Below are 19,617 nucleotides of genomic sequence, written 5' to 3' on the forward strand. Positions count from 1 at the left end.
TTAATAATTTTACTATTTCCCATTTATGCTGCTTGGTAATGTAACCATTGTCAATAATGATTACATTTTGGAGACTATTTTTTCCTTCCATCAATAATCCCCACTTCAAAACTTATATGGCCACAGTAAAACAGCTTCACCAGGATGAAAACCCATCCTGGCACACTAAACATGTGGGAAGGGAAAGAGAGAGGGAAGGAAAGATAGAAGGAGGGAGGGAGAGGGGAGGAGGGAGAGAGGGAGTGAAGGAAGCAAAAGAACAGCAGATTTTTCAAAGGGACAGCGGCCACAGGAAAGGGTCCTGCATCTTCCCTGTCCACTTCTCTGTTTCCCGTCCTGAAGAATCATCCGAGTGGTTCCTCTCTTGGTTTTCCACATGACTAAACCCCACGGGTCTCATCTAATCATACTTAGAGCCGCCTGGCTGCCTCTCCCCAGTTCCTCCATCACCCGCAGAGCCCGGCAGGGGTGCAGACCTGGGTACACCACCCACCCCCTCTCACCTTCCTTCCTCCACACCCACGCCAAGCAGGGGTCTCACCAGTGGCCTGGCTGAGTGCGGGGCTGCCTGGTGGCTCCATACTTCATAGCATGGAAGGTTCCTTCCAACTCCTGGCCTCCTTGATGTGCATCATCCTGATGGGTGAGTCTCCCACTCTGCTCTCTGGTGCATTTTCAGAACAGAATAGATTCTCACAAAATTTTAGGTACGGTCTTCTCTCCCTGTGCTCAGGGCAGCTGGGTTGCCAGGGCCTCCAGGCCTGTGGGGAAGGGAGAGCTGCACTTTGGGAGGCTGTGGTGACAGAAGCCAGAAGTTCAAGTCCAGGCTTTGCCTTGGGCTCCTGGTGACTTGAGGCAGTGCCTGGACTCCTCTGGGCCTCAGTGTCTCTACCTGTAGAAAGGCCTCCCACCCAGGCCTTTGCTGTGAGGATCCAGGGGCATAACGGGCCAGCTCTGGGGAGGACAGCGCAGGCTCTGACAGACTGGGGGTGGTGTTGTCATCCAAGTGCTTTGCTTCTTAACGGGCACAGCCCCGGGAAAGAGGGGAGAGCACATGGCTGTTTGGGGTAAGGGTGGGGTGACTTCACTTGGGGAGTAGGGCAAGGGATCGAGGGCACCCTGACCGCCCAGCAGGAACCCCAAGAAGTGAGTGGGAACCCTTTGCTGCAGGCTTAAGTATCAATGTCACTTCACTTAAGGTCACTTAGCTCAAGGAGTCGGTGTCCCTGGGAACAGTATTTCTCAAAAGGTGGTCATGGACCATCTGCATCAGAATCCCTGGAGTGGCGTGCATTTGTTAACACGTTCTGGGACTTCCCTGGCGGTCCAGTGGTTAAGACTTTGCCTTCCAATGCAGAGAGTGCGGGTTCGATCCCTGGTCGGGGAGCTAAGACCCCACATGCCTCGCGGCAAAAAAACCAAAACTTAAAACAGAAGCAGTATTGTAACAAATTCAGTAAAGACTTTAAAAATGGTCCACATCAAGAAAAAAAAAAAAAAAAAAGCAGGTTCTCCAGCTCCACCCCAGATCTGCAGAATCAGAATATGTCAGGAGCAGGGCCCAGGAATATGTATGTTCAACCATCTTGGGTGATTCTGATGCACGATGCAGTCGAGGGCCACTGGGATAATGACAGACAACCTTCATGAGCCCCTCTGTCCAGGCCCCAATCCTCTCCTCGACCCCGCTCAGCCTGAGACATCCTCACGACTGTGTTCCTGGACTTGGCATCCAGGCCTCCATGTGCACAACCATTGGCCATCACGTGCCACATGGTGACAGCACTGACATCATGGTGTTCCAAGCTGTTAGTCAATCTTCCTTGGGTTGGGTCCTGTCTCCACGACTGGATTATAAACTCCCGCTCCTCAGGCCTTTGATCCTTCCTCTCCAGCATTCAACACAGAGTAGAGTTCTGTTCAGGACTGAGTACTAACAGCAAGTGCCTGCATAGCTCTTATTAAGTGCTGGGCCCTTTAATTAGCAATTCACGCAAGCATCATAATCCTATGGGAAAGGAACTATTATATTCCCTTTTCACAGATGAGAAAACTGAGGCACCAAGAGGTTCAGTGGGCGGTGCAGGGTGAAACTGGGATTTGAACTTGGGGGTATGTGGCTCAAGACGGGAACACGCCATCACCTCCTGACCCCATACTGCCCACTGTCCCACCCACAGAGCCCTGTGGTGGGGGCTGACAGGGGAGGGGTTTCCTTTTCCCAAGTTGACTTAACTCAGCCATGTTTCTGGATGATTTCGGGTTGGGTCCCACGTAGAGGGTGGGGCTGGAAGAGGTGACCCTGCCCACACCTGGGGCAGACAGGAGAACAGGTCAGACAAGGCTGTGAATCCTGGCTCTGCTATTTCCTAACTCTGTGGCCCTGAGCAGGTTACCTAACTTCTCTGAGCCTCGGTAAATGCGGGTCCCCATCACCTCGTGGCTGCTTGAAGGAGAATTAGATCATGGGTGGAAGGCCCCCAGCACAGTCCTGGCGCTCAGCGGTTGTGCAGTAAATGGTAATGAAACATTGCTCAAGTCACATAACTTCAAGGGACACTAGGTTTGGGGTTTTTTTGTTTTGGTTTGGCTTATTTCTCCTGCTAAGAGTCAGCAGCTATGAATCAGTGAAAGACAAAAAAAAATTTACGGGAAGCATGAGCTGTCACATGTTCAAGTACAAAACCCAGACCACACAAATGCTCCAGCTGCATGTCACGACTCCCCGGGGAGGTGGGGCACACGTGGGAGCTCTGCAGCTGGGTCGGCGAGGGGACCCCTCTTCTCGTGGCCGGCAGCTGCTTCACCGCTGAGACCAAGAGCTCTTAAACTAGGGTGAGCAGCGTCCCTCTTCCTGAAATCCCTCTGCAGCCTCTCCATGTGGCAGCGGGCCTGGAAGCGGCCGGAGCCCAAGGGGCCTGAGAGCAAGGTGGCCACAGGTCACGGTCCCATCCCTGTCACACCTCTGAGCACAGGGCCCAGGGCTGGCCTTTGGCAAAAGTGAAGTGGAGGAATTCATCCAGGAAACCCCCCTCTTCTACTTTCCATGACTCCTCCCTCACACAGGCATCCCCCCACCGCCCAGCACCCTGGGGCAGCCCCTCATCTCCCAGGGGCCCTCACACTCTCTTTTGTCTTTCCTTTCTGTCTCCCCCCAGGTCTGCTTTTAGAAAGCGGGAGGTGAGGGGTGGTGGGAAGAGCAGTAGTCTGGGATCTCTGGTCACTTAGTGACCTTGGTCCCCACATCTCTGATGAGCTGGCGCGGCAATCACAGCAGCTGTCATCCTCGAGGACTGTCGTGCCAGGCTTTTAACGCCCAGCTCATTTACTCTTCCCCACAACCCTGCAAAGTGGGGGCCCTTTTCCCTGTTTCAGGGAGGCTCGGCGAGGTCAGGGCACTTCTGGGTGTCACAGGCTGATGTGAACTGGAGTCTCCTGAGTGCCAGCCCAGCCCTTGCCATCGCCTACACCTACGTGCAGTGGGTGGTGAGCCTGGGGCAAAGCTTGGGGCTCAGAGGAACTTACTTGGCTAGCTCTGAACCACTGCAAAAAAACAAACTGAGGAGGCAAGACAATTCACAGCAGTCACCCAAGGACATGGGGCGCTTATCTGGGACGCGGGGAAAGGTCAGGGACTGCTGCCGTGGGCCCAAAAGGAAATGGAGGCTGAATGAGCTGGGACACTTCTGCCCCTGCTGGCTCCTGCGGCCAGCAGCTGGGACCCAGAAGTCCTACCCGGGAGGAGGAGGGGTGCAGGGAGCTAGAGCACGGCAGGGACAGGTGGAATCAGAACTCCCAAGAGCAGCGCACTGCGAGGACACTGCCCCTGGGCAGGCTCCACCCGCGGTTCTGCATCTCTGTCAGCCCAGGCGACAGGGGCCAGCTCCACAACCAAGTGGCCAGAGAGGCAAGAGTTAAAGGGGAAACAGGACAAGACTTGCGTCTCCCAGCTCCCTGGAGCCTGTGGGGTCTGCTTCGCACCGATGGATGGAATTCCTGGTTCCGCTTCCTCCTCTCCCCTCTGGGCTCTGCCCCATTCTCACTTTTTCTCCCCCTGATAACCTGTCTGGACTATATGCAGGCCCAGAAGGAAGAATTACTGAGAGCAAACTGAGGTGCGGGAGGGAATCGGATGAAAGGCAACTGCCCAGCTCGAGCCACACACCTAACTGGGGAGGTCCGGTGGCCAAGATGAACATCTGTCTTTGCCCCAAAACACCCTCTCCTGACCCTTCAGGCGCCGCAATGCCCAAGAAGCCACCCCTGGAGTCATTTGCTGAGAACACCCCTACTAACATGTCCAGGTATCCCCAAGGAGGGTAGCCCCTTACAGACAGCTGGGCTCATCAGACTGGCTGCCCGTTAGCTGATAATGTCAGCCCTCCTAGGGGGTGGGGAGCAGATCTCTGAGGGGCTCCACCTCTGAGGGCCACAAGTCTAGCCCTCCACGAGGCATCGTCTGTCCGTGGTAAGCACCTGCCTGGCATCATCCTTCTCCCCATCAATGTCCATGCTTGTTTCCTCCAGAAACCTGTCACAAAACTCCCACCCCAGCAGACCTAATTCTTGTTAAAGCGCCACTCTCTGAGGACACCCCCATTGGCCATTATCCCATCACAGCCTCCACCACTGGCTTGCTTTCCTATCTGTGGTCCATGGACAGCGACTGCTGCATGCTCAGATACAAAATCATAAACAGTTTTCTCGCTAGTTAACATAAATGCCATCACACAGAACGCACTGCACATGAGCTACAGAGAGGCTCCCATGCACATCCCTGCCTCCTTCCTCACCAAGGAACTGGTGGGAATCTGGTTTAGCTGCAGGCAAAGCCAAGGCCTCTATTTCTGATCCATCCAGATGTCACTTCTGCCCATCCAGGTTCTGCAGATGTTTCTACTGCCGAGTTCTCGTCCCACCCTGACACCACTGGGACAGGGCTTTGGGATAATAGGTCCAGGGTGAGTTAACTACCCCTCGGTTGACTCGTGATTATGATTACGTGGAAGCTGGTACCCAGTGCTACAGCCCCAGCCCTCCCTCCATGTGCATCATCACCGCAGGGGGCATGAGGGAGCAATGTGGAGAGTTTAGTAAATGGCTGCACAGGACCATCAAGAGTGGATGCCTCTTTCCGCGTAGCTGAGTTTTCTCAACAGCCAATGGCTTACTTTAAGTACCTAAAAGCCTTTCAGTTAATTTTATATTGACATATTTCTCAAATGCTTGCCAGGCTTCCTTGTCATTTTTATCCAATTATCATTTTTGGACACAGACTTTTAGATTTAAAATTCTCCTTAGTAAGCACCTAGAGACATCATTTGACAGATGAGCCCACTGAGGCCAGAGAGCTATGCGGACTCACCTATGGTCACAAAGTCAGGGCCAGTCTAGTCAGGGCTACAACCCCAGACAGACGCCTGAGACCCCATGCGAGGGGCACGCCTCTCATGGCAATAAACCTTTCCAAGGTGACTCAGGTCATCCCCGCGAGCAATGTTTCACTGGCCTGCTGCAGTGTCATGATGCCTCAAGGCCCTCTGCACTTACCCCTCCTCTAAAGTGTCCCTTTTGTACTGTACTTTTATCATTTCTGTCCTGATCGTCACATTATTTTTACTGAAACTGCCTCCCTGACTGAATGCTGATTATATCACCCCTTGCTGCTTTCAATGGACTACAAACAGAAGACACTTTCTAGCTTTTCAACCTGTATTTCCCAAATCTGGGGAGCTACTTAAACAAACTCGTTAGAATCATGTATAAATGAAAAACAAACAATGGCTGGACAATGGACAGGCTGTAAACACACTGAGGCAGCCACGGATTGTCACCATAGCTGTATCCCCAACACTCAGCACAGTATCGAGCACAAGACAGACCCTCAATAAACACCTATTGAGTGAATAAGTACATGAATCAATGACTAGCTTTCAGGTGAGTTAAGGGCAAGGCCTGCGCTATTGCATGACGTGTAGTCTAAGGTGCCAAGTTGAGCCACAGATGGTGCAGTTTCCGGCATCAATTTCCTGGCCCCCACCCCCACCCCGTATCGCCTTGAGCTGTCCATCCAGAGCCCTTCTCCTTCCCCATCACTGGTTAGCACCACCCCCATGCTCCCTCCTGGTCCCACTCTCTTTGCACGGCCAGTGAAGGAGGGAACTAACATCACTGAGCATTTGCTGAGTGTCAGCACTGTCCGGTTGACCTTCACGTGTGACTTCATTCCATCCTCAATCCTCAATCCTATGAGGAAAGTACTATGTACCCCATTTTGCAGCAGAGGAGCCTGAGACCTGGGACATTAAGCAACTCGCCCAAAGATCTCCCTGTAAGTGGATGAGTCTAGAACAGTGCCAGGCACAGACTGGGTGCTTGATACAAGTGAGAATGTCACCCATGTCCAGCCGTACCAAAGCTGGAATGCTCTTCACCGTGCCCAGTGGCCCACCATTGAGAGGAGGGATTTCGGACAAGGGGAAGAATGTGGGCCTCCTGTTGACCCCCGGAGGTTGATAGACATGAAGCAGGAAGAGTAGAGACCCTATCAAAAGGAGCTGTGGTTCCAGTTCAGGGGGCTATCCCTGCCCTGTCCTAAGAGACATGCAGGAGCTGCCAGAGGGAATAGTAAATGTCCCAGGAGGCTGGGGAGCTTGGGTTCCTGCCAAAGCACATGCATTTGCTCCCTGGGTAATTCCTATTGGGACTTCCCACATTCACCTCAAGTCCCCTGGGTGAACTCAACCAAAGGTCTCTGTGTAAAAGTGAGTCCAGGTGCCCGCCTCTTGGAACACCATGCAGCAGACAAACAGGAAACACAAGTCTCCCCCTAATGGGAGCCAAGACTGTCACACTTGGTGAAAGGGCCTGTGTGTGCCCTCTCTCCTCCCAGAGCAGAACCCAGCCAGGGAGGGAAAGGCCCGGACCTGTCATTTGTACCACACATCAGATGCTCCCAATCTAGGCTGTCATCCTCGAGCAGCAGAGTTCAGGGACAAGGTCTGAACATGACCCACCTATTGTCGAAATTCAGCCTCTGTTCACTGGTGCCGGATTAAACCTCCCTGGGGGACTCTGCTCTAGGAGACAGAGTTTTGAGTGAAGTAGAAAGAAATAGCATTATTGCTTTGCCAGGCAAAGGGGGCCACAGTGGGCTAATGCCCTCAAAACTGTGTGTCCCGCCCTGGAGGGGGTAGTGAGGAGTCTGACAGTGTTCAAGGAGCAGGGTGTGATCAGCTCGTGGACACTCTTCTGATTGGTTGGCGGTGAGGTCATCAGGAGTCAGCATCATCAACCTTCCAGCTGGTCTGGGGTCTCCCTGCTTGTGGGCAGCATACAGTTAACTTCTCCCACCTGGTGGCAGTTTCAGTATCTGCAAAACAGCTCAAAGGACTTGGCTCAGAATACTACCTATGGTCTTTGAGGAAGAACTAGAGGTCCTTGAATTTGTTTCCTGGCTAAAGTATAATTATTTTGTGTCGCTTGACTGTTTTCCTTTCTTTCTGCATTTTCTCACTTTTCTGATTAAATTGATTCTTTGACTACGGTTTTTCTACAGACGAAAGGCAGGCGGAGGACATGGGTGGGGCTCTGTTCCGGGAAGACCTCATAGGGTCCTGCTCAGTTACACTCCGAGGGGAAGCCTTGGCTCTGCCTGGTTGGCCAAATGACGTTGCCAAGGCCCTCAGGCTCTCTGAGCCTCAGATCCCCTTTCCGGAAGGGGGGCTAATGACAGCACCCCATGGATTGTTTCGCTTATGGAAACAATCCCAAAGCACCATGTACTCTGACACCCTTATCCTCTCACGCCCTGCAACCTCTATGCTGATGTCCGTACTTCCATTTTACCCTTTGCCTAGAATGCCTTTAGCCTACTTCAGGGCTTAGCAAATCCCACTCCTTTCTCAAGGCTCTGCTGAGGCGGCAGCTCCTTTCTCATGGGGCTTTCAATCAACCCCTGCCCACCCACCCTTCCTGCCAGCCCGGGCACCCTCCCTTCTGCTCTCTCTCAGCAATTCAATTCAACATCAACTACTATGTGGCAGGCTCGTGCTAGGCAACAGCTGCACAAATATGACCCCCACACATGTTCCCTGCCCTCCCAGAGCTTCTGGGTGCCTGGACGAGACATACAGTTGAACAGGCAATGCCCATACAGAGGAAGCACTTCTGCCAGCCCTGGGGCATGGGGAAGGGGTGCCAGACCCAGGCTTAGGGCTCAGTGAAGGCCTCCCGCTGTAGGATGACTCAGCTGAGGCCCGGGGACGACTAGGAGGGAGCTGGTGAGTGAAAGGGGCCAGGAACCATGTTCAGACAGAGGGAACATTGTTCATGTCCCTCATTAGAGCACCTGGCAGGCTTTAGTGTAACTACGGGTTCCCAGATCTGTCACCCTTACTGAGCTGTGAGCTCCAACAGGCTGATAAATTATTCTCTTGCTCTTTGTAGCCCTGGCTCTAATCCCAGTGCCTGGCTTCCAGTGGGGAATGTGTCCGATCAATGATGGCCAATTGATGAATGCACAACAGTAAACAACCCCTGGGGAGTCAGTGCCTGGCTCTGCGATGCCTGAAAAATGCAGGAGGTCAGAGGAGGCTGAGGTCACACAGGGTGGGAACGCAGGAGAACTGAGGCAGGGGCTGGGCCTCAAGACTGGGAGATGCTTTCTGCAGCTAGAAGTACTGACTGAACGAGAAAAACCTTCAGGAAGGGTTTCTCAAATCTGGAACTAGGCCCTTTGATTATTAACAACTGAACAAACGAGCTTCTTACTAGGGAAATATGTCAAGTCCCCCGCTTGGGTTCAAAAGCGTACTTCCACTTGTCCGGAAGAAAGGAGATTTGGCTTAGAAACAGACTGTGTGGGGAAAAAAAAAAAGAACCTTGTGGTTTTATTTCATTGCAAGCGCGGCACGATCCCAAATTGAGGTTTTCTATGAGGCACAGCTCACACAACCCAATTAATACCCCACTCTACCTGGCCTGGAACACACACCTGGAGCCCCCGGGGTCAGGACACTATACTGCAAGGAAAGTACCAAGCTGGTAGTGAGGATGGAGAGGGGCAGGTGAAGGACTAGGACCTCTGACAGAGAAGGGAAGGCTTACTGGGTCCAGGATAGCCATGATGGGATCCCGGGAGGGCCGTCACAGGGAAGGAAGACGAAGGCTCCAAAGAGCGATGGGCCGTCACGTGAGGGGCAGGAAACATTGGTTCTGAGCAGAAGGAATGCCTTGACCTGTAGATTACTCATAGATGGTATGGGTTCCCTGGAGGAGGGTCTGCCAGCTGTGGGCTGCGGAGATTCCCGCCCAAGAAACAAGTGTGGCTACCCCACAGAGCAAAGAGCACTGGACTTGGAGTCATGTGATGTGAAGCATGTGAAAGAACCTGGTGAATTGCAAAGCCCTTTGGAAATATAGGGGCTGGTATATTATTCCCTGTAAAGATCCCTTTCCTGAACTCTACCTGGGCACTAGAGGCTAAGCCTGTCCCTCCCTTCTGGAGGAGGCTCCCAGGCCCCCTGACCTGAGCCTCCCAGCACTGACACCCATCCACCCACCCCGTTCACCCCACCCCCAGAGAAGCACACATGTGCAACAAGACAGGCGGTGACTCTCTAGCCCTCCGTAAGCTGCAGGCAGAGTGCAGCTTCCAGACCTTAGCTCAACCATACTTCAGAGGCTCACAACATGGGAGGTGAGGAAAGTTGAGCCCAGAGGCACTTGTGCAAAGCAAGGAGGCAGCATAACGGTCCACCCCTCCCTCAGCTCCCTGTCTGGGCACTGGCCTTTTGGGAAACCCGCTTGGGTTGACTGTAGAGGAATCTCAGCCACCAACTCAACACACCAGCTTCAAAACATACCACCGCCTCCCAAGGCCTCAGTTTCCCCTCTGTCAATGGGAGTGTTGCTCTGCTTGGATAAGCCCCAAGTTTCCATGCCCTAGTGCACTAGAGTGCCACAGTGAGGTCAGGCAGTCCTAAGGTTGAACATCAGCTTTGCCTCATCCTAGCTGTGTGACCTCAGGCCTCAAACTCTCTGTGCCTCGGTTTATAACATGTAACCCGGGAATAACTCTGCTTACCTCTAGGATCATTTGTGAGAACTAAAAGAGATACCACCAGGAACTTGCTCAACACAGAGCTGCACAGTAAGTGCCTTTATTATTGTCGCCATCTGGGGCAGGGGTCGGGGGGTGGTCTTGGGACTGTACTGTAACCATGGGATCCCAGGGCTTATCTGCAGCAGGGCAAGTTTTGATGGGAAAGAGGTTGGGGTCACTGGGCCTGTGAGGTGGGACCACCCTGAGTGAGGCAAATAGTCCCAGGGAAATGGGGGGAGAGTCCAGACACCTACAAAGTCACGGCAGTCAAAGTCCCAAGAGATGCTTCTCGAGTCCTGGGGTGGTTTTCCAGACTCCCCCCACCCCCGAGGGCAGGGAGGGCGCTTCCCAAGTCCTGAGGTTTCCAGGCCCCCCGAGGGCACGGGCAGGGTTGCCGCATGCCGCCTGCCTCTCGCCCGCCCGCCCGCAGGTGCGCCGGCGCAGCGCTGGTCTATGAAGTTGCCGGCCGAGGTGAGTGCGGCGGCGGGCGAGGCGGCAGTGCTGCCTTGCACCTTCACACACCCGCACCGCCACTACGACGGGCCGCTCACGGCCATCTGGCGGGCGGGCGAGCCATACACGGGCCCGCAGGTGTTCCGGTGCGCGGCGGCGCGGAGCAGCGAGCTCTGCCAGACGGCGCTTAGCCTGCACGGCCGCTTCCGGCTGCTCGGCAACCCGCGCCGCAACGACCTGTCGCTGCGCGTCGAGCGCCTAGCGCTGGCCGACGACGGCCGCTACTTCTGCCGCGTCGAGTTTGCCGGCGACGTCCACGAGCGCTACGAGAGCCGCCACGGCGTCCGGCTCCGCGTGACCGGTGAGCGCGCCGCCCGCCTCCTCGCCGCGTCCGAGGGCTCCCTAGGTGCGGGCTCTGTGCTGGGATGGGAAGGGGTACAACAGGCACACCCCTTTCTCTAGAGCAGGGGGTCTCACACCCGGCGATGGCTTCGGGCCACCCGGGAAGTTGTTAAAAAATGCCGCCGAATCCTGGCCCCAGGAAGGGCTGGGGGCGGCCTAGGTTGGGCCTTGTAATGAAGCTCGTAGAGAGTGAATATGCCCGAACAGCTCTCAGACTAGGGGGGAGAAAAACAAGGAGCGGTCACCTTAAATATGGCAAGGACTGCAGTGGGCTGTGTGCACAGAGGGGGTGCACAGGGAGCCCGCCAAGTGCCCGGCGCTTCTCTAGACCCTGTGGTGTAAAGATGTGGGAATCAGGATCCTAGAGCCGTGGTTCTCAACCCTGGCTGAGCATTGGAATGACCTGAGGAGCTTTGTAAAAATCCCGGAGCCCCCCTGTGGGGGACCCAGGCGTTCTGGGTTGAGTTTGACGCTGCCAAGAAGCTCCCATGTGCCCTTGGGCTGGCTGGGCCGCCTCTCTGAGTGCATTTCAGTTTCTTTGCGCTTGTCCGCCCCAATCCCACAGTCCCAACAATTCAGTGAATCGTCTCAAGTCTAGGTCCTGGTGAGGCTGTCTGGGAGTGAGAGGTGCCCTTGAAATCACTCTAGCAGACTGCCCCCAGTCGTGTGCTACCGCAATAGTAACGACGTTTAGAGAGCACTTGCCCAGGTACCCCACTTGTCAAATCTTCTCAACAGCCCCGTAACGTAAGTGATCCCCATTTTACATGTGAAGAAACTAAGGCACAGAGCGGCGGAATAACTTGCCTAAGGTCACACCGGTACTGGGACCCAGGCATAGTGGCGCCCGAGTGCCTCTTCCTTCCTCTCCGTATCACCTGCTCCCCCGCCCCTTCTCCAACGCTCTGGGCCAAGGGGACGGGGAGGCTGCCCCTTGCCCTTGCCTTGCCCTTTGCCTGCCGCTGCTCTGACCACACTTCGCTTCCTCCCGCTCCTCCTGGGCCGTCGCCCGCAGCCGCCCCACGGATCGTCAACATCTCGGTGCTGCCCGGCCCGGCGCACACCTTCCACGCGCTCTGCACGGCTGAAGGGGAGCCGCCGCCCACCCTCACCTGGTCCGGCCCAGCGCTGGGCAACGGCTCGGCCTCCGTGCCGAGCCCAGGTCAAGATCACGGCCATCAGGTGACCGCTGAGCTGCCCGCGCTGGCCCACGACGGCCGCTACACGTGCGCGGCCTCCAACAGCCTGGGCCGCACCGAAGCCAGTGTCTACTTGTTCCGTTTCCACGGTGCCTCCAGGGCCTCAGCAATCGCCCTCCCGCTCGGCGCGCTTGGTCTCAAGGTGCTTCTGCTGCTCGGCGTTCTGGCCGCCCGCGCCGCAGCCTGCCGCCGCCTAGGTGGGTGCGCCCCAGGCCAGGATGGGTGCGAGGGGCGGCCAGGGCTCTCCTCCAGGCTGACCACCTGGCATGACACAAGCAGAACATCACTTATGCACCTGTGCATCATCTCACTTTCCTCTCCCTGCATCAAGCCCAGGAGGTGGGAACCAGCGTGAGCCCATTTTACAATCAGGAAGCTGAGGCCAGAGAGGTTAGGGAACTTACCTCTAGCCTAGAGTCACAGAGATGTAGACCCAGACGATATAGCTCTGAGCCCACCTCTTTACCAGCACCCCATTAATGACTCATCCAGAAGGGTTCCGACCACACACAGGCTTTCCCAAATAGCACCATTTCATTCGGTCACAATGTGCTGCATAGGTGCTAGGAATACAGAGATGAATAGGACATGGTTCCTGATGAGTGTGTGCTGAGGAGTAAGCAGATAATTGCAGTCTGCAGAGAGAAGTGCTACCAGCCCACGTACTAAGGAAGCCCAGAGAGTGTGGGCCTCTCTCTGATGGGGCATCCAGACGGGGGCCGGGAGGGAAGGCTTTACACAAGGGGAGGCTAAATCAAAAGCTATAAGCAGGTGCGAGCTAGGAAAACAAGGAGCTAATAGTACTCCTAGCAGACGGAACAGCATGTGTAAAAGAGTGGAAGCTCGAACTAGCAGGCCGTCTTCAGACAGCTGCCGTCACCCCTCCCTACTGTCACTAAGCTGGATGGGAAATTTGCTCTGGGCCCCGGAGAGGAGACTTCCCAGAGCCTCTGACCACCCAGGTGAGTAGCACCAGCCTCAAGCTCTCCTGGGATGAAATCCAAAATTCGTCACAGTTGCTCTGGCTACCGTCTTTGCTGGGGCCACACTGGCTTTCCGGCAGCGTCTTCAAACCCACCAAGCATTCTGTGCTTCAGGGGCCTCAGAGAAGCAGGTCCTCCTGCTAAGTCGGCTCCTCACTCCCTGTCCTCCCCGGTGATTCATCATCTTTCAGGTCACTTCTTCGCATCCTGCTGGCTAGCTTTTCCCTCCAGACCACTCTCCTCATGGGGCGGGCTGGACAGCGGGGCTTGTAGCCCAGAGGCTACCATGGAGATTCATGCCTCCTCTCTCTCTGTCCCTCACACAGAGTACCCAGTCACCCAGGACGCCTCCCCGCGGTAAGTCAGCTCGCCCACCCCCACCCTGCCCCCCTGTAGTCCACCCCTGGCCAAGGGGTGCAGGCTCCTCATGGAGGGCAGCCTGAGAAGGAAGAATGGGCAAAGGGCTGGGGCTGGGGTCCCAGCCCTGATCAGGGTCCAGGCCCTCCCTGCAGCCTTCCCCCCTACTTCAGTCCACCAAGCCTGGCAGCCAGACCAGGCCACGCTGACCTGCTCCCCACATTCCCAGCACTGACTGTGGGCCTCACACTGGCCTATCTTCCGGACCAGCTGCCTGGTGTCCGTGGTGCTGAAGGGTCATTTTTCTGGGTCTGCCTTATCTCTGCACCTAGCTGTGATCCCTGGAGGCTGCATTTCCTCTCATAGTGCCCAGCATTCTAGAACAGATCCACACAAAATCCACCATTAGGCAATGATTCTCCCAGACACCCTGCTGAAGGCTTTGCAAGCAGAATGTCATTAGAGGTTCTGAGGGCTTGGTTGAGGGCTCACAGACTCAGCTAGGAAGCATTGACCTTGCCCCCCTCTTGGTGTCTGTCCAAGTGAAGGCCTGTGTAGAAGAAGAAAGCATCCAATTCCAAGACCTTGTCCGAGATGCTTGGGGGAGGCAGGCGGGGGATGACAGCCTTCTCTAGGACCCTTTAGACAAGCCCGGGCACTCCCGTAGCGCCGTTCCCACCCAGGCACAGCTCAGTGAATGGTTTAAGCAGACAAGTGGCCCCATCTGAACAGGAGTGGAGGCCAGGAGACCTTTAAGGGCTGTTGACCAAGGCTGCAGCTGGCTAGGTTGCTTGGCTGAAGATGGCAATAGAGAGGGCGGGGAGATGGGGCAGACAGAGGCAGGGATGGCCAGAGTGGGCAGCACAAGCAAGGGAGGGAGCCAGCAGGTCTGGAGCTGGCGCCCCGGGTGCCACCTACTGAGCTGAAGATGGGGGGTGGTGTGTGGTGAGGATCACACGAGCTCTGTGGACTGTTTATGTTTGAGAGGCCATGAGGATGTCCCGGAAGTCAGGAAAGCGGTTAGGGTTAGCAGGAGGCCCGACCCGGAGGTCAGGACCCCAGAGATGGTTTTTGAAGCCACAGATGAGATCCCTTTGAGAAGACAGAGACTCTGGGATGCTGTCACCCAGGTGGTCCCCTCCCTGGTCTGCAAGTTCTGCCGCTGCCCTGCCTCCAACCTTCGGTTAGTCTCCAGGCCTTGTTGGATGCAGGCCCCCGAATTCCCTCTCGTCCCTCCTTCCGCCCCTTCCTGGGCTATGGTTTGGGCAGTCAGAGACCCCTCCTGTTTGGGTTGTCAGCCAACTTTCTCCTGTCCACAGGCCCCAAGCTCAGGAGTCCAATTATGAAAATTTGGGCCAGATGAGTCCTCAGGGTCCACCAGCAGCCGTGTGTTCACCTTGAGGAGCCCATTGGCCACTGGCATCCCCTGGACACCATGAGGAATGAAAGCCAACATGTGGCTTGGCTGGGATGGCCCTTCCTGGCTCCCAGGCACCTTGGCAGCCCTAGCCTGGCAGCACCCTGAGGTCAGGACCCTACTCACAGAGGCTCAGAGGTCTCCTACGTGGACTTCTGTCTCCAAGCCCCAGAGATATTTCTGTCAACGGGGCAGCATTTTACACGCATGCGCACGTGTGTGTGTGTGTGTGTGTGTGTGTGTGTGCCTGCACTCGCACATGAGCCCAGGTGACACTTCTGCAAACTCGTCTTGCCTTTGCTTACCTAGAACACTATAGGAAAGCAGGCAGGACCCTGGTCAGAGGGGTCTCCAGGCCCAGGCTCCATCCTCGTTCTGTCACCGACTTGCTGTGTGGACCAAGGCACTTTTTTCCATTCTTTGGGTCTCTGTTCGTCCACTGTTGAACACCAACAGTAACAGTCTTCTCTGCTGGCTTCGGGCTGTCAAGGTCTGAGGAAGTAGTGGATGTGAAGGGACTTGGGGCAGTACAAAGCTGTCTACAGGTGTGAGCAGTGTTACAGGCTCCTCCTTGCAGAGCGACCTTGGGACATCTAAACTTGGACAAGCATAGCACCCACACCGGCCTCGCTGGGAGTAAGGATTCCGGAGGGCAAGTCTGGGTCTGGGCTGTGCCACCCTGTGGTTCCAGGAACATCAAATCAGCAACAAGGAGAAGCCCGGTATCCCTGGCCCCTGGGGTCTCCTCTGTGACTGTCCCACACTCTGCCCTCCTCTTACCCCATCGGCTCTCTGCACAGCCTTCAGCTGGGAACTCTGGGAAAAAGGAACAAAACACCCATCATCTCAAAGCATGTGGAATCCACTGTTCTTAAGGAACAAACTCTGGGAGGTGTGAGCGCAAGTCTGGGCCAAGGGTGTCCGTGGATAAAGCAGCTGCAGCCCTGACCTCTCTACCACCTGCCTCTTCTCTGGATGTGCACTGGCCAAAAGCACCGGCCATTTCCCATTTGCCCGAGGTTGCCAGGCTGACTGCAGGGTGCTGCCTTCCATCCTCACACTTGATTGGTTTAGCTCCTGCAGTCTTTGGGGGCAGGGAGAGGGGGAGGAGGCATGCTTGGGACCCAGGCGAGCTGGCAAAAGGGCCACAGAGATATGGGCCTTCAATGGGAACAGACTTTCTTCCCTCCACAACTTTTCCAGACGCTGCAGTGGTAAATTGGAGTCACCTACAGTGAGAATGGGGTCCTCTCTGATGCTTTCCGGGGAAAGGCATGAAGGCTGAAGGATCTTCACAAGTTAATAAGCAGGGTGGTGGGTTACAAGGCTCCTCACTGGAGCCTTCGCCAGAGCAAGGGGGTGATGGCGGCTCATGGTTAACTTGGGATCCATCCAGGAGGCTGTCTGAGTTGTTAAGAGGTCAATGGAGTTGGCATTTGTACCTCTTTGTGCAGGGATACTTTGGGGACCTCCATCAAGAGTCCTGTATCGTCAGGGAAGGGCACGGGTGATGTGTCTTATACCATCCGCTTGGTCTTTGAGGCCAGTTCCACAGCCAAGAAAAAGTGATAGGAATTACTTCTTATGCATCATTTTGTGCTAGCAGCTGGCCAGGTGTTTGGGGATATAGAAGTGAATAAGGCTGGCCTAGGTCGTGCTGCAGTAACAAAGCCAAATCACACTGGCCGAGAACAATTAGGGTTTCTTCTCTCCATAGCTGCATGCCCGGCACAGATCGGCAAAGAGCTGTGCACACTGTACTTACTCAGGGACCCAGGCTCCCGGGGATCCACCCTCTCTAATGTGGATTGCTGGGCTGGAGATACAAAGAAAGCTCTAGAGGGTCTTCCACTTGGGATCATAGTTCACTGGCCAGAACTAGCCACATGCCCCACTCTCCTGGAGGGGCTGGGCAGCGTGACCCTTCACTGCACCTGGAAGAAGGGAAGCCGGAGCATTTGGGAACAGCCCTGACAACTCCACAGGAGGACTCTCCAGGGGTTCTCACGCTCGTGAGCAACACAGACTAGTAAGTGGGAAATCACGTGAGGGCATCAGTCTGCTGGGAGTGCTGTGGAGCACATACAAAGGGGTGAGTGACCCAGTCTTCGGAAGGCTTCCTGGAGGAGGGGACATGGAGATGGTACACACTGGCCACACAAATGGGGGAGAATGGAGGTTGGGCGGTAAGAAAAAAAAGTCATTCTAAGCAGAAGGGTCGTTCTGAGCAAAGGCCAGGAGGTGGGACACAGGGTGCTGTCTAAGCAGTTGAAAGTTGCTGGAGCACCAGGGTAGAGACAGGTGTGGCTGGAGCCGAGGCCACAGCATGGAGGCTCCTGGGTGTGGAGGGCTCGGCCCCAGCAGGGATGAGCAGCTGGAGGGAGTCAGGGCGCCCTGCACTGCCTGCACGGCTGCTTTCACTGTCTGACCACTGCTCTGCCCCAGACCCACAACACCTTGGGGCTGGGGTTTCCACCTTCCGACCCTGGACTCTCAGAGCAGCATTTCCCAGGTGAGTTCCAAGGATCACCTGTATCAGGAACACCTGGGACGCTTGCTCAACTCCCCATCCTCAGCACCACCTGGACCACCTGAACCACAGGCTCTGAGGGCAGGGTCTTTAGACAAATTATCCAGGGGATTTTGTCCCTAACTTTGTATTATGATCATTTTTCAAATACACACACACAGCTGAAAAAGCAAGACGATCACCCAGGTACCCACCACCTACATTCAACACTTACTAACATTTTGCCCTATTAGCTTAATGCACAAGTGTGTGTATATGTTTATGTGTGTGTGTGTTTGGCCGAACCACTGAGAGTAAACTGCAGACATCACAGTACTTTACCCTGTGTCTCCTGACAAGAGCATTCTCCTGCATAACCTCAAGGCCGTTATCACATTTGAGAAAATTAACAATTATTCAATAATATCATCGTACAGCCCACATTCATATTTCCCCAACTGTCCTTTTTTAGCTTGTTGTTTCCAACCAGGGTCCAGTCGACTCCAGGTGATTTTTAAGCAAGATAGGTTGGAGACTCCCTCTGAGTCAGCCTGACTTGTAAGGGTGCTGGCTGCCAACCCGGTGGTCCTTCCTGCGGTGTTTGCACTCTGGAATAGGGCTTCCTGCGGGCTGAAGCAGCAGCATTCCTCTCTGCTGCAGGGTTTCGGACACAGAGATGGACCGTGGGGAGGCACAGTTCAGGAGGGACAGGCACAGTTCCTCTACCAATTTGCTCACAGTGCCCAGGCAGCCTCCTGCTCAGCCTCCGGATAAAGCAACTGCTAGGGGGAGAAGGGGAAGGTGGTGAGGGGACCGCACTTGACCATCATCAGACCCCCTGGGCTCACCTCAGAGCCAGGGAGTCCTTCCCAACTCTCCCCTCTCAGAGCACCCAGATGCCATCGGTGGCAAGCAAGGACCAAGCCACAGGCGGCAGGCTCGGTCAGCACAGTGTCCTGGGCCTGAGAAGTGACCTAGGAGATTTGGTGTTTTGGAGACAGGACTTGGCAGTGTGGTGCAGGGGAGAGTGCTCTGCGGACATGAGAGGGGCTTCTGACACCCTGCAGCTTCCCTCTGTTCCCAGCCGCCCACCAGGCTGCTCCTGGAGGTAAGCAGCGGGAGGAAGGGCGACTACTGCCCAGGTCCACCAAGAGCCTAGCACACCTTCCCTGCCCTCAAGGAGCTCATGTCCTAAATTTTAAATTGAGATGTAGCTGCATGAGAACCGTCCACGAGATAATATACGATGAAGGTAGGCCTGCCTGGGGACAGAAATGACACTGAGTGGGGCTGAGTTTTTACATATATACATATGCCCCCTCACCAGACTGGATGACAGAGCCAGGTGAAGGCAGGGCTCAGCCAGCCACAGGGCCTTCAGGCCAGGGACCTTACAGACCATGAGTTGGGGTCCTGAGCTTTGTCCCACCTCCAGCCTGGCACTTAGGTCCAGTTCCATGCCCTCCACAACAATACCCCTCATGTTCTGGGGGCCCCTGTGATCGTCAAAGTTCCTTCCCTTCCATGATCCCAGGCAGTTCTCACTAAAAACCCAGGAGACAGGCAAGGCTGCAATTATCCTCATTTTAAAATGAGGTAAAAGTCTCAGGGAGGAAAGTGACCTGGCCAGGGTCACACGTGCTTGTGACAGAACAGCTCTGGTCCCAGCTCCTTCCACACGCATGCCTCCTTTTCCTTCCCAGGTTCTCACATGCCTTTCCTCCTCTCCTGTGCCCCTTCCTCTTTGTCATAGTTTATGAGCTAAAGGGAGAAAACACAGTCTGCCAATACAAGGATACAGAATTATTTGGGATTGGAACTCCCTGGTTTTCCAGAGTTTGGGCCGCCAGACCTTCTCTGTCCCCAACTCCCACATGCCAGTGAACTCAGAGGGGCCACAGGGCTAAAGATTTCCCTGGGAGAGGCCCTGTGGGGACACTCACCTCCACACCTCCACCAGAGGCTGCTGGCTGTGACCTCAGGTGGAAGAGCAGAGAGATGGGGTGGGGAAGGGGAAGGGGGGAGGAAGAGGAAGTGAAGGGAGGGAAGGTACAGAGAGGGGCCTTAAGAAAGGTTAAGGAGGACGTGTCAGGGAGCAGGTCAACTAGAGCAGGCTGAGAGAGTCCAAGGTAAGTCTGGCCCAAGCCACAAATTTAGGTCATTATTAAAATATGGTGTCCAGGAGAGAGATC

The 19,617-nt window shown here is 55.2% G+C and overlaps 1 protein-coding gene across 1 annotated transcript; it reads left to right on the top strand.

Annotated features, from left to right (window-relative positions):
- Nucleotides 1-591: 591 nt before the first annotated feature.
- On the top strand, nucleotides 592-15,992 carry SIGLEC15 (sialic acid binding Ig like lectin 15). The gene is made up of 6 exons (XM_004323639.4): nucleotides 592-643; nucleotides 10,094-10,153; nucleotides 10,536-10,919; nucleotides 11,976-12,356; nucleotides 13,469-13,499; nucleotides 14,819-15,992. Exons 1-6 carry the CDS (start codon nucleotides 592-594, stop codon nucleotides 14,898-14,900), a joined length of 990 nt encoding a protein of 329 aa, XP_004323687.3. The 3' UTR covers nucleotides 14,901-15,992.
- Nucleotides 15,993-19,617: the final 3,625 nt, after the last annotated feature.

This window comes from Tursiops truncatus, chromosome 13 (assembly GCF_011762595.2).
Source record: "Tursiops truncatus isolate mTurTru1 chromosome 13, mTurTru1.mat.Y, whole genome shotgun sequence".
Lineage (NCBI taxonomy): Eukaryota > Metazoa > Chordata > Mammalia > Artiodactyla > Delphinidae > Tursiops > Tursiops truncatus.

Coding starts and splice junctions, on each gene's coding strand:
- SIGLEC15 (XM_004323639.4), top strand. CDS start 592: ATGGAAGGTTCCTTCCAACTCCTGGCCTCCTTGATGTGCATCATCCTG. Junction 10,920..11,975: donor CGTCCGGCTCCGCGTGACCG/GTGAGCGCGCCG, acceptor CGTCGCCCGCAG/CCGCCCCACGGATCGTCAAC. Junction 13,500..14,818: donor ACCCAGGACGCCTCCCCGCG/GTAAGTCAGCTC, acceptor TCCTGTCCACAG/GCCCCAAGCTCAGGAGTCCA.